This window comes from Pleurodeles waltl, chromosome 11 (genome assembly GCF_031143425.1).
Source record: "Pleurodeles waltl isolate 20211129_DDA chromosome 11, aPleWal1.hap1.20221129, whole genome shotgun sequence".
NCBI lineage: Eukaryota > Metazoa > Chordata > Amphibia > Caudata > Salamandridae > Pleurodeles > Pleurodeles waltl.
Window position 1 is genome coordinate 9738898 of NC_090450.1, and position 17436 is coordinate 9756333.

The 17436-nt window shown below is 49.7% G+C and overlaps 1 protein-coding gene across 1 annotated transcript in view; it reads left to right on the forward strand.

Annotated features, from left to right (window-relative positions):
* The first annotated feature begins 542 nt into the window (after positions 1-542).
* P3H2 (prolyl 3-hydroxylase 2) overlaps positions 543-17436 on the forward strand; it is a 325207-nt gene continuing 308313 nt past the window's right edge. Inside the window, exon 1 of the mRNA XM_069212790.1 lies at positions 543-2393. Within this exon, the coding sequence (XP_069068891.1) occupies positions 1956-2393 (438 nt within the window). The 5' untranslated portion in view covers positions 543-1955. The remainder of the gene's footprint in view (positions 2394-17436) is intronic.

Genomic DNA, 17436 nt, shown 5'->3' on the forward strand with positions numbered 1-17436 from the left:
CCTCTGTGTGCATGGGGGCCTCCTGTCATGCCCCGCTAGACATGCCTTGTGCCTGTAAGTGTTACTGCCACTAAGCACAGGCCTCGGAGGGGACGTCCTGTCATGTTATGCTCCTGTAGACATGCCCTGTGCCTGTGTGGCAAAGCCTCTGTGTGCATGGCTGCCTCCTGTCATGCCCCGGTAGACATGCCCTGTGCCTTTGAGTGTTACTGCCTCTCGGCACATGCCTGGGAGGGGCCGTCCTGTCATGCCCCGCTGGACATGCCCTGTGCCTGTGTGTGGCACTGTCTCTCAGTACATGCCTGGGAGGGTCGTCCTGTCTTGCCCGCTAGACATGCCCCGTGCCAGTGTGTGGCACTGCCTCTGTGTGCATGGGTGCCTCCTGTCATGCCCCGCTAGACATGCCTTGTGCCTGTAAGTGTTACTGCCTCTCAGCACATGCCTGGGAGGGGCCGTCCTGTCATGCTCTTCTAGACGTGCCCCGTGCCTGCCGCCGCCCCTCCCTCTCCCCTCCTCCCCCCCACCCCTGAGCTGACCAATGTGTAGTCACAGAAGTTTCTCAAACAGAGGCTCGAGCTGCACATGGAGCAGGCACCGCCGAGGAGAGCTGCAGGGACGCGGGGGCAGGCAGCAGGCATCACGGAGCAGGCAGCAGGAATCACTGAGCAGGCAGCAGGAGTCACTGAGCAGGCAGCAGGAATCACTGAGCAGGCAGCAGGAGTCACTGAGCAGGCAACAGGAGTCACTGAGCAGGCAGCAGGAATCACTGAACAGGCACCACTGAGCAAGCAGCAGGCACCACTAACCAGGAATCACTGAGCAGGCTGCAGGCACCACTCACCAGGCTCTGCGGACTGACCATCCAGTAGATTGTGCACGCTGAGCCGGCAGCCGAAGGACCCTCAACTAGGTTTACTGAGCAGGCATCACGTGGACTGCACAATCTGGCCATTCAGCGAGCACCACTCACCAGCCATCAGAAATCACTCAGCAGGCATCACTCAGCAGGAATCAGTGACCAGGCAGCAGGCATAACTAACAAAGCTGGGCCGTCACCCATAACTGACCAGACAGGAGCTATTACTGGTAACCAATCAGGTGGGATCAGTCGCAGATTTGATCCGATAGGATTCGCACTGATAAACAATCGGGAGGGATCTGATCCATGACTGACCAGTCGCGACATTCACTGATAGCCAATCAGGCGGGATCTGGACCCATAACTGACCAGAAAGGAGCTGCACTGATAACCAGTCAAGTGGGATCTGGACCCATAACTGGCCATACAGAAGCTGGGCCCATAACTGACCTGGCAGGAGCTGCACTGATAACCAACCTGGTGGTACCTGTACCGGGTCCTCAGCAGACAGGAGGTGCTCTGACAACCAATCAGGTGGGATCTGAACCGAGTCCTCAGCAGACAGGACCCGCCCTGACAACCAATGAGTTGAGATTTGGACCCACAAGTGAGCAGACAGGAGCTGATCTGATACGTGGGCTCAGTGCTGAGCGGACAAGCACAGGGTGTCCTGCACTGGTGAGCAGGCACTGAGTGTTGTGCACTGGTGAGCAGGCACTGAGTGTTGTGCACTTGTGAGCAGGCAGCAGTCAGGCACTGGGTGTTGTGCACTTGGGAACAGGCAGCAGTCAGGCACTGGGTCTTGTACACTGGTGAACAGGCAGCAGTCAGGCACTGGGTCTTGTACACTGGTGAGCAGGCAGCAGTCAGGCACAGGGTGTTGTGCACTTGTGAGCAGGCAGCAGTCAGGCACTGGGTCTTGTACACTGGTGAGCAGGCAGCAGTCAGGCACAGGGTGTTGTGCACTTGTGAGCAGGCAGCAGTCAGGCACTGGGTCTTGTACACTGGTGAGCAGGCAGAAGTCAGGCACCGGGTGTTGGCACTTGTGAGCAGGCAGCAGTCACTGACATTCACCCCAGAGGTGCTTCGTGTTGGCATGGCTTTGCCCGGGGAGCCCGACACCTGCTGCGGAGGGCTGCTCGCCCTCCTGCTGCTCCTACTCGCCCAGGCCCTGCGCTCTGAGCTGCTGCAGCCGTACGACCTCCTGTACGAGCAGGGGGTCGACGCCTACTACAGCGGGGACTTCCGGCAGGTGGTGCAGTCTATGGAGCAGGCGCTCAGCAGCCATGCCGAGCTCAGGGCTACCCGCCTACGGTGCAGGAGGGGGTGCAGGCGGGAGCACCCCTTCTCCGAGGAGCACCAGCAGCTCTGGGACCTCGCCTTCTTCAGGAGTGTGCTGGGCCGAGCCGCCTGTGTGCGTCACTGCGAGGAGGCCACCCTGGGGCCGGTGTCCAGGCACCGGGTCAGCGAGGAGGTCCAGCACGAGTTCTACCGTAGAATCCCCTACAACTTCCTGCAGAGAGCCTACTACAAGGTAAGGACTGTGCATGCTTGTGCGCTGTTTGTGCAACAAGGAGCCTAGTGCAAGATAAGTGTGTGTGCACGTGCGTGTGCATGCCTGTTCAACTGGGAGCCTATTACAAGGTAAGGAGTTTGTGTGTGTGTGTGCATGTGCTTGTGCATGCCTGTGCCTACTACAAGGTAAGGAGTGTACGTGCATCTGCGTGTGCGCTGTTTGTGCAACAAGGGGCCTAGTGCAAGATAAGTGTGTGTGCACGTGCGTGTGCATGCCTGTTCAACAGGGAGCCTACTACAAGGTAAGGGGTGTGCGTGCATGTGTGTGTGCATGCCTGTGCCTACTACAAGGTAAGGACTGTGCGTGCATATGCTTGTGCGCTGTTTGTGCAACAAGGAGCCTAGTGCAAGATAAGTGTGTGTGCACGTGCGTGTGCATGCCTGTTCAACTGGGAGCCTACTACAAGGTAAGGACTGTGCGTGCATGTGCGTGTGCACTGGTCGTGCCTGCTTGTTCTGTCTGGAGATGCTTTCTGCAGAGCCTGCTGGGAACGAAGACCTATAAGAGCCACATTTATGTATATCAGGGGTGGGATAACCTCTTGTTATTTCGTGTAGTGAAATTACGCAGAATTACCAAAACGTTTCACAGGATACAGCAGAATTACACTAGGAGAGTAATTCTGCATTTAGCTTTATGTTCTTAGTGCAGAGATGCCCCAGCATCTATAATGGAAGTGAGTGTGCATTGTGGACCAAGAAATAGTGCTAAATGCAACAGAACACGAACAGCAGCGCGAGCAGTCACTTCCTAAATGTGCACTTCTGGTACGGTTTCCCCCAAACTTTCTACTGTCATTTGGCGCTTGTTTCTTTGTGCCAAAAAGTAGCTCGCGGCAGTGTGCGGGTAGCAGCTCGTGCTTGATATGTGCCCCCGCGGTAGGATTTTTTGCTCCAAATTACTCTTAATTACACAAGCAGGCATAGTTGTGTTATGATCGGTAATTCTGTGTCAAAGAGTAACGCAGAATTACGGAAATTACTCTGATTACTCCAGTGTAATTGAAATTTGGCACAGCCTAGTGCACATGTGGATCCATAGGTGTTGGGCATATATAGCTAGAGTGGGGTGGGCGTCTGCAAAGCCCTATATAGCAGTCACTCTGCACACCTGCTGTGCTCAGCTACCTCCAGAGTGAAACAATGTGTTAGCAGGTGACCGCCGATGTACAAATGTGGCCTTTTGTGTGCAAATTATGTTGATATCCATGAATTGTGTCTGGTGCTGTGTGACACACACTTCCAGCCTCAGAGTAAGTGTTGTGTAGTTCAGATTGTGTGCTGGTTCCCGGGCCTGTGTCAGCTCAGCGGGGAGCCCACACACAGCGAGGTGACCCAGCACAGAAACATGTACCTAGACCTGCTGAGACACAAGGAGCATCAGTGCCACGCACGTGCACAGCAGGACACCGTGCTATAGAGATGCCACTATTGTGTATGCGTGGTAGACTCTAGCGTCTCAGCCGCAGGCTTCTAGGAGCAGTTCGAAGACCCCTGGGAGGAGGGTCACTTGTCAGCTAAACCCAGTGCTTAATTTGTGCTTGTTGTTGCCGGTGCTGAGCACCGGCAGGCCGGCGCTTAGTCTTCTGCCTGAAGTATTTACTGCGAACAAAGGACACATTTGGGAAAGACGGAGGAAGAGAAAAACGAAAAAGCGTCACAATGGGAGAGAGTAGAAAGCTGCAAGAGTGAGCTGAAGGGGCAGGGAGTGGCTTTATATGGATTGAAGAGGCCCGAGATGGCATCGGGATGACGCTGCCTCAGTATTCCGTGTTCGCGCATTTAATTGCAGCAGCCACGTGTTTAAGAGGAGGGCTTTGGGCACCAGCACCTTTTTATTCACAAAGTAAGCACTGGCTAAACCTCCTAATATTGGCACGCTCCGAGTCTCCTTAAATTGCAGCAGACCTCTGTTTAAGACTTCTGACCAACAACGTTTTACCCTTTTCTGAGGGTGCTCTCTCGGGATGGGGGGGGGGAGGAGGGACCTAGTGGGGGGGAGCAGATCGGACCCCCGGACCTCCTCGGCTGGCCGGGCATGATCAGTGAATTATCATATGTGCATGAGTACAAAGCGCCTCAGAGGGAGGCCCCCAGGCAGAAGCTAGCGCCTTTTCAGGGTCGTACATTCAGGGAGGTGTTTGGGGTGTTAACACGCCCCTGATAAATGCATAATGTGATATATAGCGGGGAGCAGGTGCTTTCCTTCAGCTATGGTGAGGTGGCTGGCGGATTTCACTTAAAAGGTTTACACGCGCACACAACTGAAAACACACCCCACACCCCCTCACCTCCCTCTTGTCGAGATCCTTAAAAATGTTGGTTATTTTACAAAGTACTTGTTTTAGGTACCTGGAACAATCCATGCAGTTCTTTAAGCCCCTCTCATGTCCTGCTTCTCAGGTAATGTTGGGAAATGTGAAGCCCACCCCCACCCCAAACCTCACTGACCAAGCTGCGCCCCCAGACTTCTCTGACTCTCGGGGGGGTCTGAGGACATTCGTGCTCACACGTGCCCACAACCCTCACTCACGGGGTAAGTAAAGCGAGCAGGGCCCCTCAGTCCGTGTACTGCCCCTCCAGGACGTGTGAGTGTTAACAAGAGCTCCGCTGACGCTCACCCGCGTCTGTCTGTCGCCGGGACTCAGTCCTGCGGGCTCCTCACCCACACTTCAAGCCCAGGGATGCTTCAAGATACCCGGTAGTTGGGACGTGCTCCCAGGTCGCCCAAGGATACTGGCACCTCTTACAGCCTGGCATGTTGTAAACTAACGTAATGCCAGTGCCTTATGTGTGTGTGTGTTGGGGGGGGGGGGGGGTTAGATTATAGGCAAAGGCACTGGAATTATGAGGGTGTGGAAGGCCATATTGTTTTGCATGGTTGAGTAAATTATGCGGCGATAAAAGGCAAACTGTGTGGCATAATGCAGCACATTGCCCATAGTATTATTTCATTATTTTTATACTTAACAGTCTGAGCCCTGATATACCTCATTGGTACCATTATAAAACCCAAATACAGCAATAAGCTACGGAAAGAGGACCAGTCCAGTTTTGGAAATGAATGGCCTTCATCTGCGCGGCAACAGACGTTGCTGTGTTTTTAGTAACTTTTGAACCATTTGAAGTAGAAACATTATTTTGTTAATATCAACAGATTATGCGGCAGATGATGGATTATGTGGGAAATATATCATGCGGAAAGCGCCACCGACGCGCAATCGCTTAATTCCAGAGGCCTTAATCTAGGTCCAGTCACAAGGCAGCACTGCGGGCACAGGGTGGGTCTCTTTTTGCTATTTCCTATATGTGTGTGTTTGTGTTATGGCGTGGTTCGATGTATATATTTATATGGACATGGCACTTAAAGCAGTTGCCTCTCTGTCGGACCTCTCAGCTTCCCTTAAAGAGCGTTCATTCATGGGGGGAGCGCATCATTCTTTGGAGAAAGGAGGGAACACCCCCCCAGTGATGGCCCCAGCTTTGGTCCCTCCGGTTTTTAGTCCGTGTCTCGTAGCCAGCCGGCTCCCCCCGGGGGTCCCACAAACCTCACGAATCAAGCGTCTCCGTTCCCTGGTATTTTCGTTTCCATTTCCTCGGGGGGTCCCCGGGGGCTCTGGTTAAAAGCTCGCGCGTTCAGCGCGCACGGCCAGCTTTTACTGACTCTGTGAAGCCCAAAATGTGCCTTTGGGGGGCTGGGTTCGCCGGAGCTTTGAAGTGGGCGGGAGTTGTACAAAGCACGACTACTTGTGCGCACAGTCGTGTCGGTCGGGGTGAACGTGTGAAAAAGTGAGGCTGTAAAAACGCTTATGACAAGCAGTGCTGGCGCTTTCATAAGGCAAGGTAACTGCCCTGCCTTAGGATGCCACCAGTTTACAAGAAAATACATAAAAGTATATTTTAACTAGGAGCTGGGGGGGAACTCCATCGCAAAATTCAATTTTGCATGGAAGGTTAAACATCCTTGCACCGTTGTTGTTAACAACGTTAGTGTTGGATCAGTGTGAGACTGAAATACAACTGAGTTTTGAGATGAAGGCAGCATTTGAGATATTGCAGTTTAGGTGGCGCGCAAAAGCATCTTATGGTAAAGCCAACATTTTTTAGGAAATATATAATATAATATAATATAATATATCTGTGTTTGGGGGGGGGTCGCCTGGGGATTTCCTAGCGGTTGCTGTTGTATTTTAATGCCACATTGTCCTAGTAAATCACACCAACACATTGTTCTATGACACTTTAAAGAACCCAGCAGGGCCCACCTGAGAAACAGACACACGGGTGACAAACACCCACCTATATTCCTGCCGTAAGCAGGTTTATTTTTATTTTTTTAAATCTCTTGGAACTTATGAAAGGAGGAGGAGTCAGTGCAGAGATTAACTCGGCTGAATGAACATTGTGCAATGCTTGCCTGGGCTTTGCAGCTGCAAAGCCTCCTGTTTTGTCAGATTCTGCACAAGGTTCTTTGTAATTTCTTTTCTCTGTGATCAGTTGTCTTTGCATATTGAATTGTGTTTTCTATGCACCATCCTGTTTCCTTACAGGCGGCCACTACTTGCTTTTCGCCTTCACCCTCCGCTAGCAGAGGAAGGCCATGGCTTGGGGACCTTGAGCCCAACCAGGGCCTGTCGGGGGCCGTCCCCGGCTGTCCCCGCGCACTGGGACCCTTCCTGACCCTTCCTTCCAGCCGCCCACACACCACTCTCCCCAGGCGGAAGCCGAAAGGGCCACTTCCGGTGTTCACTTACACTTTAGACTTGTGAGCACCTGGAAAGTTTCTTAGGCCAGAGCTACCCCCCCCCCCCCCTATATCTCCTCTTCATCCCCTGGTTTACCACAGGCCTCTCCCCTCCTAATATTCCCTCACATGCAGTTCATCCAGCCACGTGGGCTGCACCTCCACCATCCCGGCTGGGCCCAGTAGACCCCGTACTGTAGTGCCTGGAGGCGCTGTGTGAGGATTACCACCACACGAGGCGCTTTATGAAGTATTTGTGTATAGCGCCAACTAGACTGCGCCAGTGACAGACCCCGACACATTAGAGATGCCCGCATGTTACACCTTTATATATCATAACAAACAGAACACAGTAGGAGGGAAAAACTGCAGATATTCTGACGCGGCCAGGACAAGGTAAACGCAATTCAGTCATTAATATGTATTAAGGCGGCAGAGGTTGATTCGTTCGGCCACAGGCGCTGGAGTAGGAGACGTGTGGTTCTTTTTTGATTGCCCTCACGTTGGGTGGGAGACAGTTCTAGAATCAGGGAGGCCCCCGCTGTAAACCTCTTGGAGAGTTTGTTTTCCCGAGTGGAGGAATTGCAAGGTGGACTTGAGATGTCCTTGACTCCCAGCAGCGGTCAGTTTCTGTACCAGGTAATTAGGGGTCCCCCAGTGAAGGACTTTGTGTGATGCAACCTTGTGGATTCTCGTTGCTTAGGGTGGGAGCCAGGTCAGTCTGATCAGACTAGGGGGTATGTGCCCAGATGACCTGCCACCAGTCTTGCCGCAGACTGTAGAGGTGCCTTGAGCAGGCCTCGGCGAGTCTTGCAGCTTCCCGAGAGAAGGGGCTTCTCGGAGCCAAGACTGGATGACACCAGGGATTGGACCACTTGTTTGAACCCCGCACCAGGGATGAACGCTTTTGCCCCTTGAGGTAACTTGAGGTGGTCTTTGCATTGGTTCTTGTGCGCTTCTGGTTAGAATCCATGAAGCATTTATGGAGGCGTGGTGTGGTACCTATGGATTAGTCTGTCTGTTTCTGGGTAGACCCCAGAGACCCTCTACGGAGTCTCTCAGTGTTCTGGGTTTCTGTGATTTCTATACTGACACTTCCTTTGGCCTAGGCCCAGTAGGCCTATGTAATGTGGCAAGCACTTACTCACTTGAAATTAACCATTATCCCAACAAGAAGGGAATAAGACACCCTCCCTGAAATTACCCTTCCATAATGTACATCACGTAAGTGCTGCGTAAAGCACATGCCATATCCTCATTGCATAACTCCAGGAACATTTTACCCCAGCTGAACAGCGCAACCACGGCCAGGACTTCAGGAAACTCTCCCAACTCTTCCCACATTCGTCATACGACCACCAACTCTTCCTAGATTGGTCATACGACCACCAACTCGTCCCACACTGGTCATACGACCACCAACTCTTCCCACATTCGTCATACGACCACCAACTCTTCCTACATTGGTCATACGACCACCAACTCGTCCCACACTGGTCATACGACCACCAACTCTTCCCACATTCGTCATACGACCACCAACTCTTCCCACATTCGTCATACGACCACCAACTCTTCCTACATTGGTCATACGACCACCAACTCATCCCACACTGGTCATACGACCACTAACTCTTCCCACATTCGTCAAACGACCACCAACTCTTCCTACATTGGTCATACGACCACCAACTCGTCCCACACTGGTCATACGACCACCAACTCTTCCCACATTCGTCATACGACCACCAACTCTTCCTACATTCGTCATACGACCACCAACTCGTCCCACACTGGTCATACGACCACCAACTCTTCCCACATTCGTCATACGACCACCAACTCTTCCCACATTCGTCATACGACCACCAACTCTTCCTACATTGGTCATACGACCACCAACTCGTCCCACACTGGTCATACGACCACTAACTCTTCCCACATTCGTCAAACGACCACCAACTCTTCCTACATTGGTCATACGACCACCAACTTGTCCCACACTGGTCATACGACCACCAACTCTTCCCACATTCGTCATACGACCACCAACTCTTCCCACATTCGTCATACGACCACCAACTCGACCCACACTGGTCATACGACCACCAACTCTTCCCACATTCGTCATACGACCACCAACTCTTCCTACATTGGTCATACAATCATCAACTCGCCCCACATTGGTCATACGACCACCAACTCGTCCCACATTGGTCATATGACCACCACACATCTCTCCAACGAAGCATAAAGGTTGGCCTGCAATCTTTCTCTGTATTTACAGTGCCACGAGGCCACACCAATGGCACTAGTGTGCTGTACAAATTCCAGATAACATAATATAACGTTTTCGGCAAATTACCGAATTTCCTTTTGCCTAAATCTTGTGAACTACAAGGGTAAATATGTAAAATGTCATATCATTTAAAAAATGTGTACAGAACCCACTTGATGTATTCAGTAGTATCTCAACCCTCTTGCAAGTGTTAGTGTGCAGTGCTCTGTTGCTCTCCAGCCATTTAAACTATATATATTCACTGAAAAAAACAAAGGTTATAGGGAAGATTTACTTAGGACCTAGAAATAAAATTAAAAAAAACTAAAATTCAATTAAAAAAACAAACGTTTGAGGGACGTTATAGTTAGGCTCACAGCAGTCCCCAGCTGTGGTGATGGGGTGCCTTGGTGGGCACCCAGGTAACATGCCCGGGACCCCTCTCCTCAAAAAATAAAGTGTTTAGGCCGGACCCCAGGGGATGGGATCCCCGAGGGCAAGATCGGCCGGGTAAGGGGGTCACGTGGTCCCCTTCCTCCAAAAAATACATATATTGCCAAGCCCCGAAGGATGGGGAGCCCTGGGGCCGAAATTGGCCAGGAGAGGGGGGCTGTGTCCCCTGCAAAAAAAATACATTATAGAAGAGCAGGCCGCGGGGAATGGGGTCTCGGGGGCCAAAATCAATTACAGTGGAGCACGAGTTATAGTTACTTGAGGTAACGATAACTATAACTGGTGCATTTCTATGGTTTTGTACATTTAAAATGTGATCCTAACTATATCGTCCCTGTAACCTTTGTTTTTTTTAGTGAATGTATACATTCATACAGGTTCCCTATTGTTCAGAATGAGTTTTCAAGCCTTCATCTAAATCACTCACAGGAATCAAATAGGAATCACTAGCAAAAAAAGAATCCTATGGTCCAGACTTTAATCGTACACTACATGCGTCGTGCAGTAAGTGTGCAATATGACTGAGCAAGCAGCATTGGTTGTTGCATCAAGCTTCAGACTGCAGCCTGGGTTTGAAGAAAGAGGCCTCCAGCTTTGTGGTGGTGAGTTACTCCAACTGGTCACCAGTCCCTTCATCGCAGTGATGGGCAGAGAAGATGGGCCTCTACTCAGCTTGCCTCTTCGCCTCGTTTTCACCCATCGACTGGTTCAAGACGGAGCAGCAGGAGGTGCCTACAACGCACCAAGTATGTAGTGTGAACTGTAAAGATGTAGCTGGGAAGAAGTGCAGCGGCATAACTGCTCGCTGCTGACACATGCAGTGACCTGCAGGTCACATGTTTGACTCCTGGCCAGGCCTACTCAGTCTTTCATCCTTCTGAGTAAATGAAATACCTACGATATTGGGTAACGGCAGCATCTGTTATTTACAGTTCTTAGAAACAGCACAAGCGCGGTGTAAAATACTAGTAAAAACATATTTTTTTATTAATATAACATAGCTCCTGACCAAAGAGGCACTCCATCTGTGCCAGATGTTGTAAGATGTTTGGAGGAGTTGGTCCTTAACTGGGGGGTAGTTATGTGTTTACAGGATGTCAGGGAGGAGGTGGGTGTCCAACTTGATGCTTCAACCAGAACCCTGTGTAAATGCAAGACACCCTTCACCGGAATCGTCCACCTCAGGATCCAACAGGGCATTTCCAGGCCTCAGCTGAAATACACAAAGGTAGTCTTGAAAATATGCACTTATATACCTTTTAAACTTGACGTAGTAAGCCAAAGATGGGCATCTCTAAGTGCTGTCCAGCAACAACAGACGCACACATACTGATCCCCTCGGAAAAGGCAGGGTAAATGCAGTGTGCTTGATGAAGAAAATAAGATGATGGACAGGGAGCACAGCTTGCGCCTGACCAGACTGGCGACTCTTTCTGCCCCAGCCGCGCGAACCTCTTGTGAGATCTTCTTGCACCACAAGTCAGGCCACTTCAGTACTGGTGAACTTTTATTAACACCCTGGTGTAATGAATCACTATTAGAACATTGGAATGTGGGGAGCTCCATTGAAGACAGTGGTGTGCCCCAGGCTTCTAATGGCAGCAAAATCCCTTCCTGCAGCTGTTTGGGGTCAAGGGCAACAAGTTTTTATGTTTACTTTGTCCTTGGACAAGTAGGCCCAACCCCCTGCAGCACAAACCCTTTGGCTGCCTGTTTACAGAGAGTGGAATTCTCTGCAGTTGAGGTAATGTGTTTCCAAAAGATAATGCTGTTCAAACTTGTATATATGGTTCATTATTTGAAAGCCTTCATTATTAGGGTGAGTGCTGTAAATAAATGTTTTAAGGTCACACTTCACTACTGACGTTGGTTCCAGTACAAAAAAAAAAAAACGTGTACACACATGTTTGAAAAGTTTAGGCTAAGAGGCTAAGTATAATGCTCCCAGAATGCTCTCTGATTATATGCAAATGAAGTGTCATTTAGTAAAATGTGTTGATGCATGCTAGTATTTCCCAAAAATATTTTTAATGGAAAATCAGTGTAACCATTTTCAACACGATTATGGGAAGCATGAAAATAAACAAACACTGACAAAGCCAACTGATCTGACCTATTTCTATAAGTCTTTTAGTTTCATCAATGCGTGTCTTGTTTTGACATGGCTTTTGTAACACTTTATTGTTGTGGGAGCTACCAGGCCCTCAACATTGTAACAAACATTGGCAAAACCCCCCCAAAAAGTTTTTGAACTCTTAAAGCACGTTGCCACCAGCGGCATAACAAAGGCCCCGCAGCCGCCCTCCAGGGGGCCCCTCCAGCACAGCACCTGGCCTGAGTGAGTCTGGAGAGGGGGCTCCTCCATGTTCTTTGCAAAGGGGCACCCTCCAGTTTCGTTACGTCAGTGATTGCCACTGTAGTTCCTGACACTGAACAAAACTACTTTGTGTGGCAATATGCTCCTTGTGGAAGAGCAGAATGCGATCGCTCACAGTAAAGCCAGCCGAAAGAGAGAGAAATAGAAGTTTAATAAAAACAAAATGTCTTTGTTAACACCAGACCTAATTAGGGACCAAGACCCACATGTAGGTAGCTTTTTGCATGTCGCAAACAGCGACTTTCGCTGTTTGCGACATGCAAAAAGCACATTGCGATACATAAACCCAGTTTTGCGATTCAGTAACCTGGTTACCGAATCACAAAACGGGTTTGCGACTCGCAATTAGTAAGGGGTGTTCCCTTCCTAATTGCAACTCGCAGTGCAATGTAGGATTGTTTTGTGACCGCGAACGCGGGCGCAAACCAATCGCAGTTTGCACCCATTTCAAATGGGTGCTAACACTTTCGCAAAAGGGAAGGGATCCCCATGGGACCCCTTCCCCATTGTGAATGTCACTGTAAACATTTTTTCAGAGCTGGCAGTGGTCCTGCGGACCACTGCCTGCTCTGAAAAAATGAAACGAAAACGTTTCAATTTTCGTTTTTGTTATGCATCTCGTTTTCCTTTAAGGAAAACGGGCTGCATTACAAAAACAAACAAAAAAAACTGCTTTATTGAAAAGCAGTCACAGACATGGTGGTCTGTCTCCAGCAGGCCACGATCCCTGAGAGGCCGCCATTCGCGAGGGGGTCGCAAATTGCGACCCACCTCATGATTATTCATGAGGTGGACATTTGCGAAGCCCTTGCGAATCACAGATGGTGTCAAGGACACCATCCTACATTCGGATTTGCGACTCGCAATTTGCAGGTCACAAATCTGAACCTACCTACATGTGGCCCCAAATTCTTAAAGAAAGTCACAAAAGTGCACCCATGGTATATGTCGTACCCCTATAAAATATTTGTGAACTGTATTTTAGCATGGGTAAATACGATGTGTAGATTTGCTCATGTGAAAATCTATTGAGCATTTGCAAGTTCATTTTCCCTCCAGCCACTTTCTTCCCAACCCTGGAAGAAGTTCTAATTCTGCCATTGTCAGGAGTAAATGCCCAACCTTTCTTATTATGGGAAAATATTAGAGAGAAGCTGGTAAAAATCTTTAAAACATGCAGGTTAGTAGGTTTGCAGACTCAAAGGCATTCCTGCCCTGAAACTATTGCTTACTGCTTCCTCCAGCCCCAGTATGCAGATCTGCAAAAGGTGGTAAAATAAGGAAATTGCTACAGCAGCGATTGAAACTCCAAGTATTCAAGCCCTACTATGGTAGTAGCCCTGGCATAATCAGAGAGGCTATTAATTGCTGCCATAATTTGTCGCCACACTACATGGCACCAAAGGGACAAGTAGATCTTTTTACAGGACAAGTAGATTTGAGAAGCAACCTGTCCCCTGGACAAGTAGATATTTTAATAAATTCCACACCCCTGCGGTCTATTATTCACAGAAAGCGCTGAGGCTGCATTTGGCCTTGGTTCACATGGCGATTACATTCCCTTTTTAAAGATGAATGAAAGCAGCGACCGGAAGAATCATGCTTCACTGCACTCAATGCTGAGGCCAATGGGGTCTGAGTAGAGGCACTGCCTGTGCTCGAGGCAGCTCAGCTAACAAGCATTGGCAAACTGTTTTGCAGTGTTCTTTTACAAGTCAGACGTGTGCATATTGGCTTTGCCACTGCTTGTCCTTGCTAGATGTCCTTCTTAACTCAAGAAAAAGTCCTTGAAGATTCTTTCACGGTGATGCAGTTGCCATCTGTCACTAATTATCCCTCTTTACTCAGCGATGAGTTCTTGGCAACTCTTTCACAAAGGTGTAGTACTGCAAGCTGTTACTAGGTGTCAGTCTTGAGTCAGGCATAGCGCCTGAGGAGTCTTTCACAGTGGTGCAGTACTGAAAGCTGTTACTAGATGTCCTTCTTCAGTAATGGTCAGGTACTTGAGTACTTCACAAAGCTGTAGTATTGCAAGCTGTTACTACATGTCAGTCTCCGGTCAGGCACTAGTGCTTGAGCAATCTTTCACAATGGGGGCAGTACTGAAAGCTGTTACTAGATGTCCTTCAGTAATGCGCAGGTGCTCACAAAGGTGTAGTACTGCAAGGTGTTACTGGGTGTCAGTCTTGAGTCGGGCGCTAGTGCTTGAGCAGTCTTTCACGGTGGTGCAGTACTGAAAGCTGTTACTAGATGTCCTTCTTCAGTAATGGTCAGGTGCTTGAGTACTTCACAAAGGTGTAGTACTGCAAGGTATTACTAGGTGTCAGTCTTGAGTCAGGCAATAGTGCTTGAGGAGTCCTTCATGGTGGTGCAGTACTGAAAGCTGTTACTAGATGTCCTTCTTCAGTAATGGTCAGGTGCTTGAGTACTTCACAAAGGTGTAGTACTGCAAGGTATTACTAGGTGTCAGTCTTGAGTCAGGCACTAGTGCTTGAGCAGTCTTTCACAGTGGTGCAGTACTGAAAGCTGTTCTAGAGGTCCTTCAGTATTGGTCAGGTGCTTGAGTACTTCACAAAGGTGTAGTACTGCAAGCTGTTACTAGGTGTCAGTCTTGATTCAGGCACTTGTGTTTGAGGAGTCTTTCTCGGTGGTGCAGTACTGAGAGCTGTTACTAGATGTCCTTCTTCAGTAATAGTCAGGTGTTTGAGTACTTCACAAAGGTGTACTACCTCAAGCTGTTACTAGGTGTCAGTCTTGAGTCAGGCACTAGCGCCTGAGGAGTCTTTCACAGTGGGGGCAGTACTGAAAGCTGTTACCAGATGTCCTTCAGTAATGCGCAGGTGCTCACAAAGATGTAGTACTTCAGGGTGTTACTAGGTGTCAGTCTTGAGTCAGGCACTAGTGCTTGAGGAGTCTTTCACGGTGGTGCAGTACTGAAAGCTGTTACTAGATGTCCTTCTTCAGTAATGCGCAGGTGCTGGAGTACTTCACAAAGGTGTAGTACCGCAAGGTGTTACTAGGTGTCCGTCTTGATTCAGGCACTAGTGCTTGAGGAGTCTTTCACGGTGGTGCAGTACTGAAAGCTGTTACTAGATGTCCTTCTTCAGTAATGTGCAGGTGTTTGAGTACTTCACAAAGGTGTAGTACTGCAAGGTATTACTGGGTGTCAGTCTTGAGTCAGGCACTAGTGCTTGAGGAGTCTTTCTCAGTGGTGCAGTACTGAAAGCTGTTACTAGATGTCCTTCTTCAGTAATGCGCAGGTGCTCACAAAGGTGTAGTACCGCAGGGTGTTACTAGGTGTCAGTCTTGAGTCAGGCACTAGTGCATGAGGACTCTTTCTCAGTGGTGCAGTACTGAAAGCTGTTACTAGATGCCCTTCTTCAGTAATGGTCAGGTGCTGGAGTACTTCACAAAGGTGTAGTACTGCAAGGTATTACTAGTGTCAGTCTTGAGTCAGGCACTAGTGTTTGAGGAGTCTTTCACGGTGATACAGTAGTACCAAGTGGTACTAGGTGTCTTAGCCTCACTGCTACTCTGGAGCACAAGCTGCCACGGCCCCACTCCCCTAGAATCCCTCTAAACTCACTCACAGTGGACTCCGGGCTTCTCTCGCACCAACCCTCTTCTAGGGGCACACCTCCTTCTCCCTTCTGTACAGTTAAAAGGGATTGTTCACCAAAACAATTAGCATTTGTAGCAGTGGTACAAGCTTCACTAACACGAAGAACAGTTACAGGACATGTGGATGCAGTGTAAGCCTCCTCACACTTGCAGTAGAGGCGCATGTGCAGCAGCGGAGCAATCTTCACTAACATGAAGAACAGTTACAGGACATGTGGATGGAGTGTAAGCCTCCTCACTCTCACAGAAGAGGCGCATGTGCAGCCGTGGTGCAAACTTCACTAACAGGGAGAAAAGTTACAGGACATGTGGATGTAGTGTACGCCTCCTCACACTCACAGAAGAGGCGCATGTGCAGCAGCGGTGCAAGCTTCACTAACACGAAGATCAGTTACAGGACATGTGGATGCAGTGTAAGCCTCCTCACGGTCACAGGACAGGTAGATGTGCAGCAGCGTTGCAAACTTCACCAACATGAAGATGCAGTGTATGCCTTCTCACAGACCCCATAGATGTGCAGCAGCAGTGTACAGCAGCAGTGCAAGCTTCACCAACATGAAAATGCAGTGTACGCCTCCTCACAGACCCCATAGATGCGCAGCAGCAGTGAAAGCATCACCAACACGAAAATGCAGTGTACGCCTCCTCACAGACCCCTTAGATGCGCAGCAGTAGTGAAAGCTTCACTAACACGAAGATACGGTGTACGCCTCCTCATAGGCCCCATAGATGCGCAGCAGCAGTGCAAGCTTCACTAACACGAAGATACAGTGTACGCCTCCTCACAGACCCCATAGATGCGCAGCAGCAGCGCAAGCTTCACTAACACGAAGATACAGTGTACGCCTCCTCACAGACCCCATAGATGCGCAGCAGCAGCGCAAGCTTCACTAACAAGAATATACAGTGTACGCCTTCTCACAGAACCCATAGATGCGCAGCAGCAGTGTGCAGCAGCAGTGCAAGCTTCACCGACACGAAAATGCAGTGTACGCTTCCTCACAGACCCCATAGATGTGCAGCAGCAGCGCAAGCTTCACTAACACGAAGATACAGTCTACGCCTCCTCACAGACCCCATAGATGCGCAGCAGCAGCACAAGCTTCACTAACACGAAGATACAGTGTACGCCTTCTCACAGAACCCATAGATGCGCAGCAATGTGCAGCAGCAGTGCAAGCTTCACCAACACGAAAATGCAGTGTACGCTTCCTCACAGACCCCATAGATGCGCAGCAGCAGCGGGGCAAGCTTCACCAACACGAAGATACAGTGTATGCCTCCTCACAGACCCCATAAATGCGCAGCAGCAGCGCAAAGTTCACTAACACGAAGATACAGAATACGCCTCCTCACAGACCCCATAGATGCGCAGCAGCAGTGCAAGCTTCACTAACACGAAGATACAGTGTACGCCTCCTCACAGACCCCATAGATGCGCAGCAGCAGCGCAAGCTTCACTAACACGAAGATACAGTGTACGCCTCCTCACAGACCCCATAGATGCGCAGCAGCAGCGCAAGCTTCAC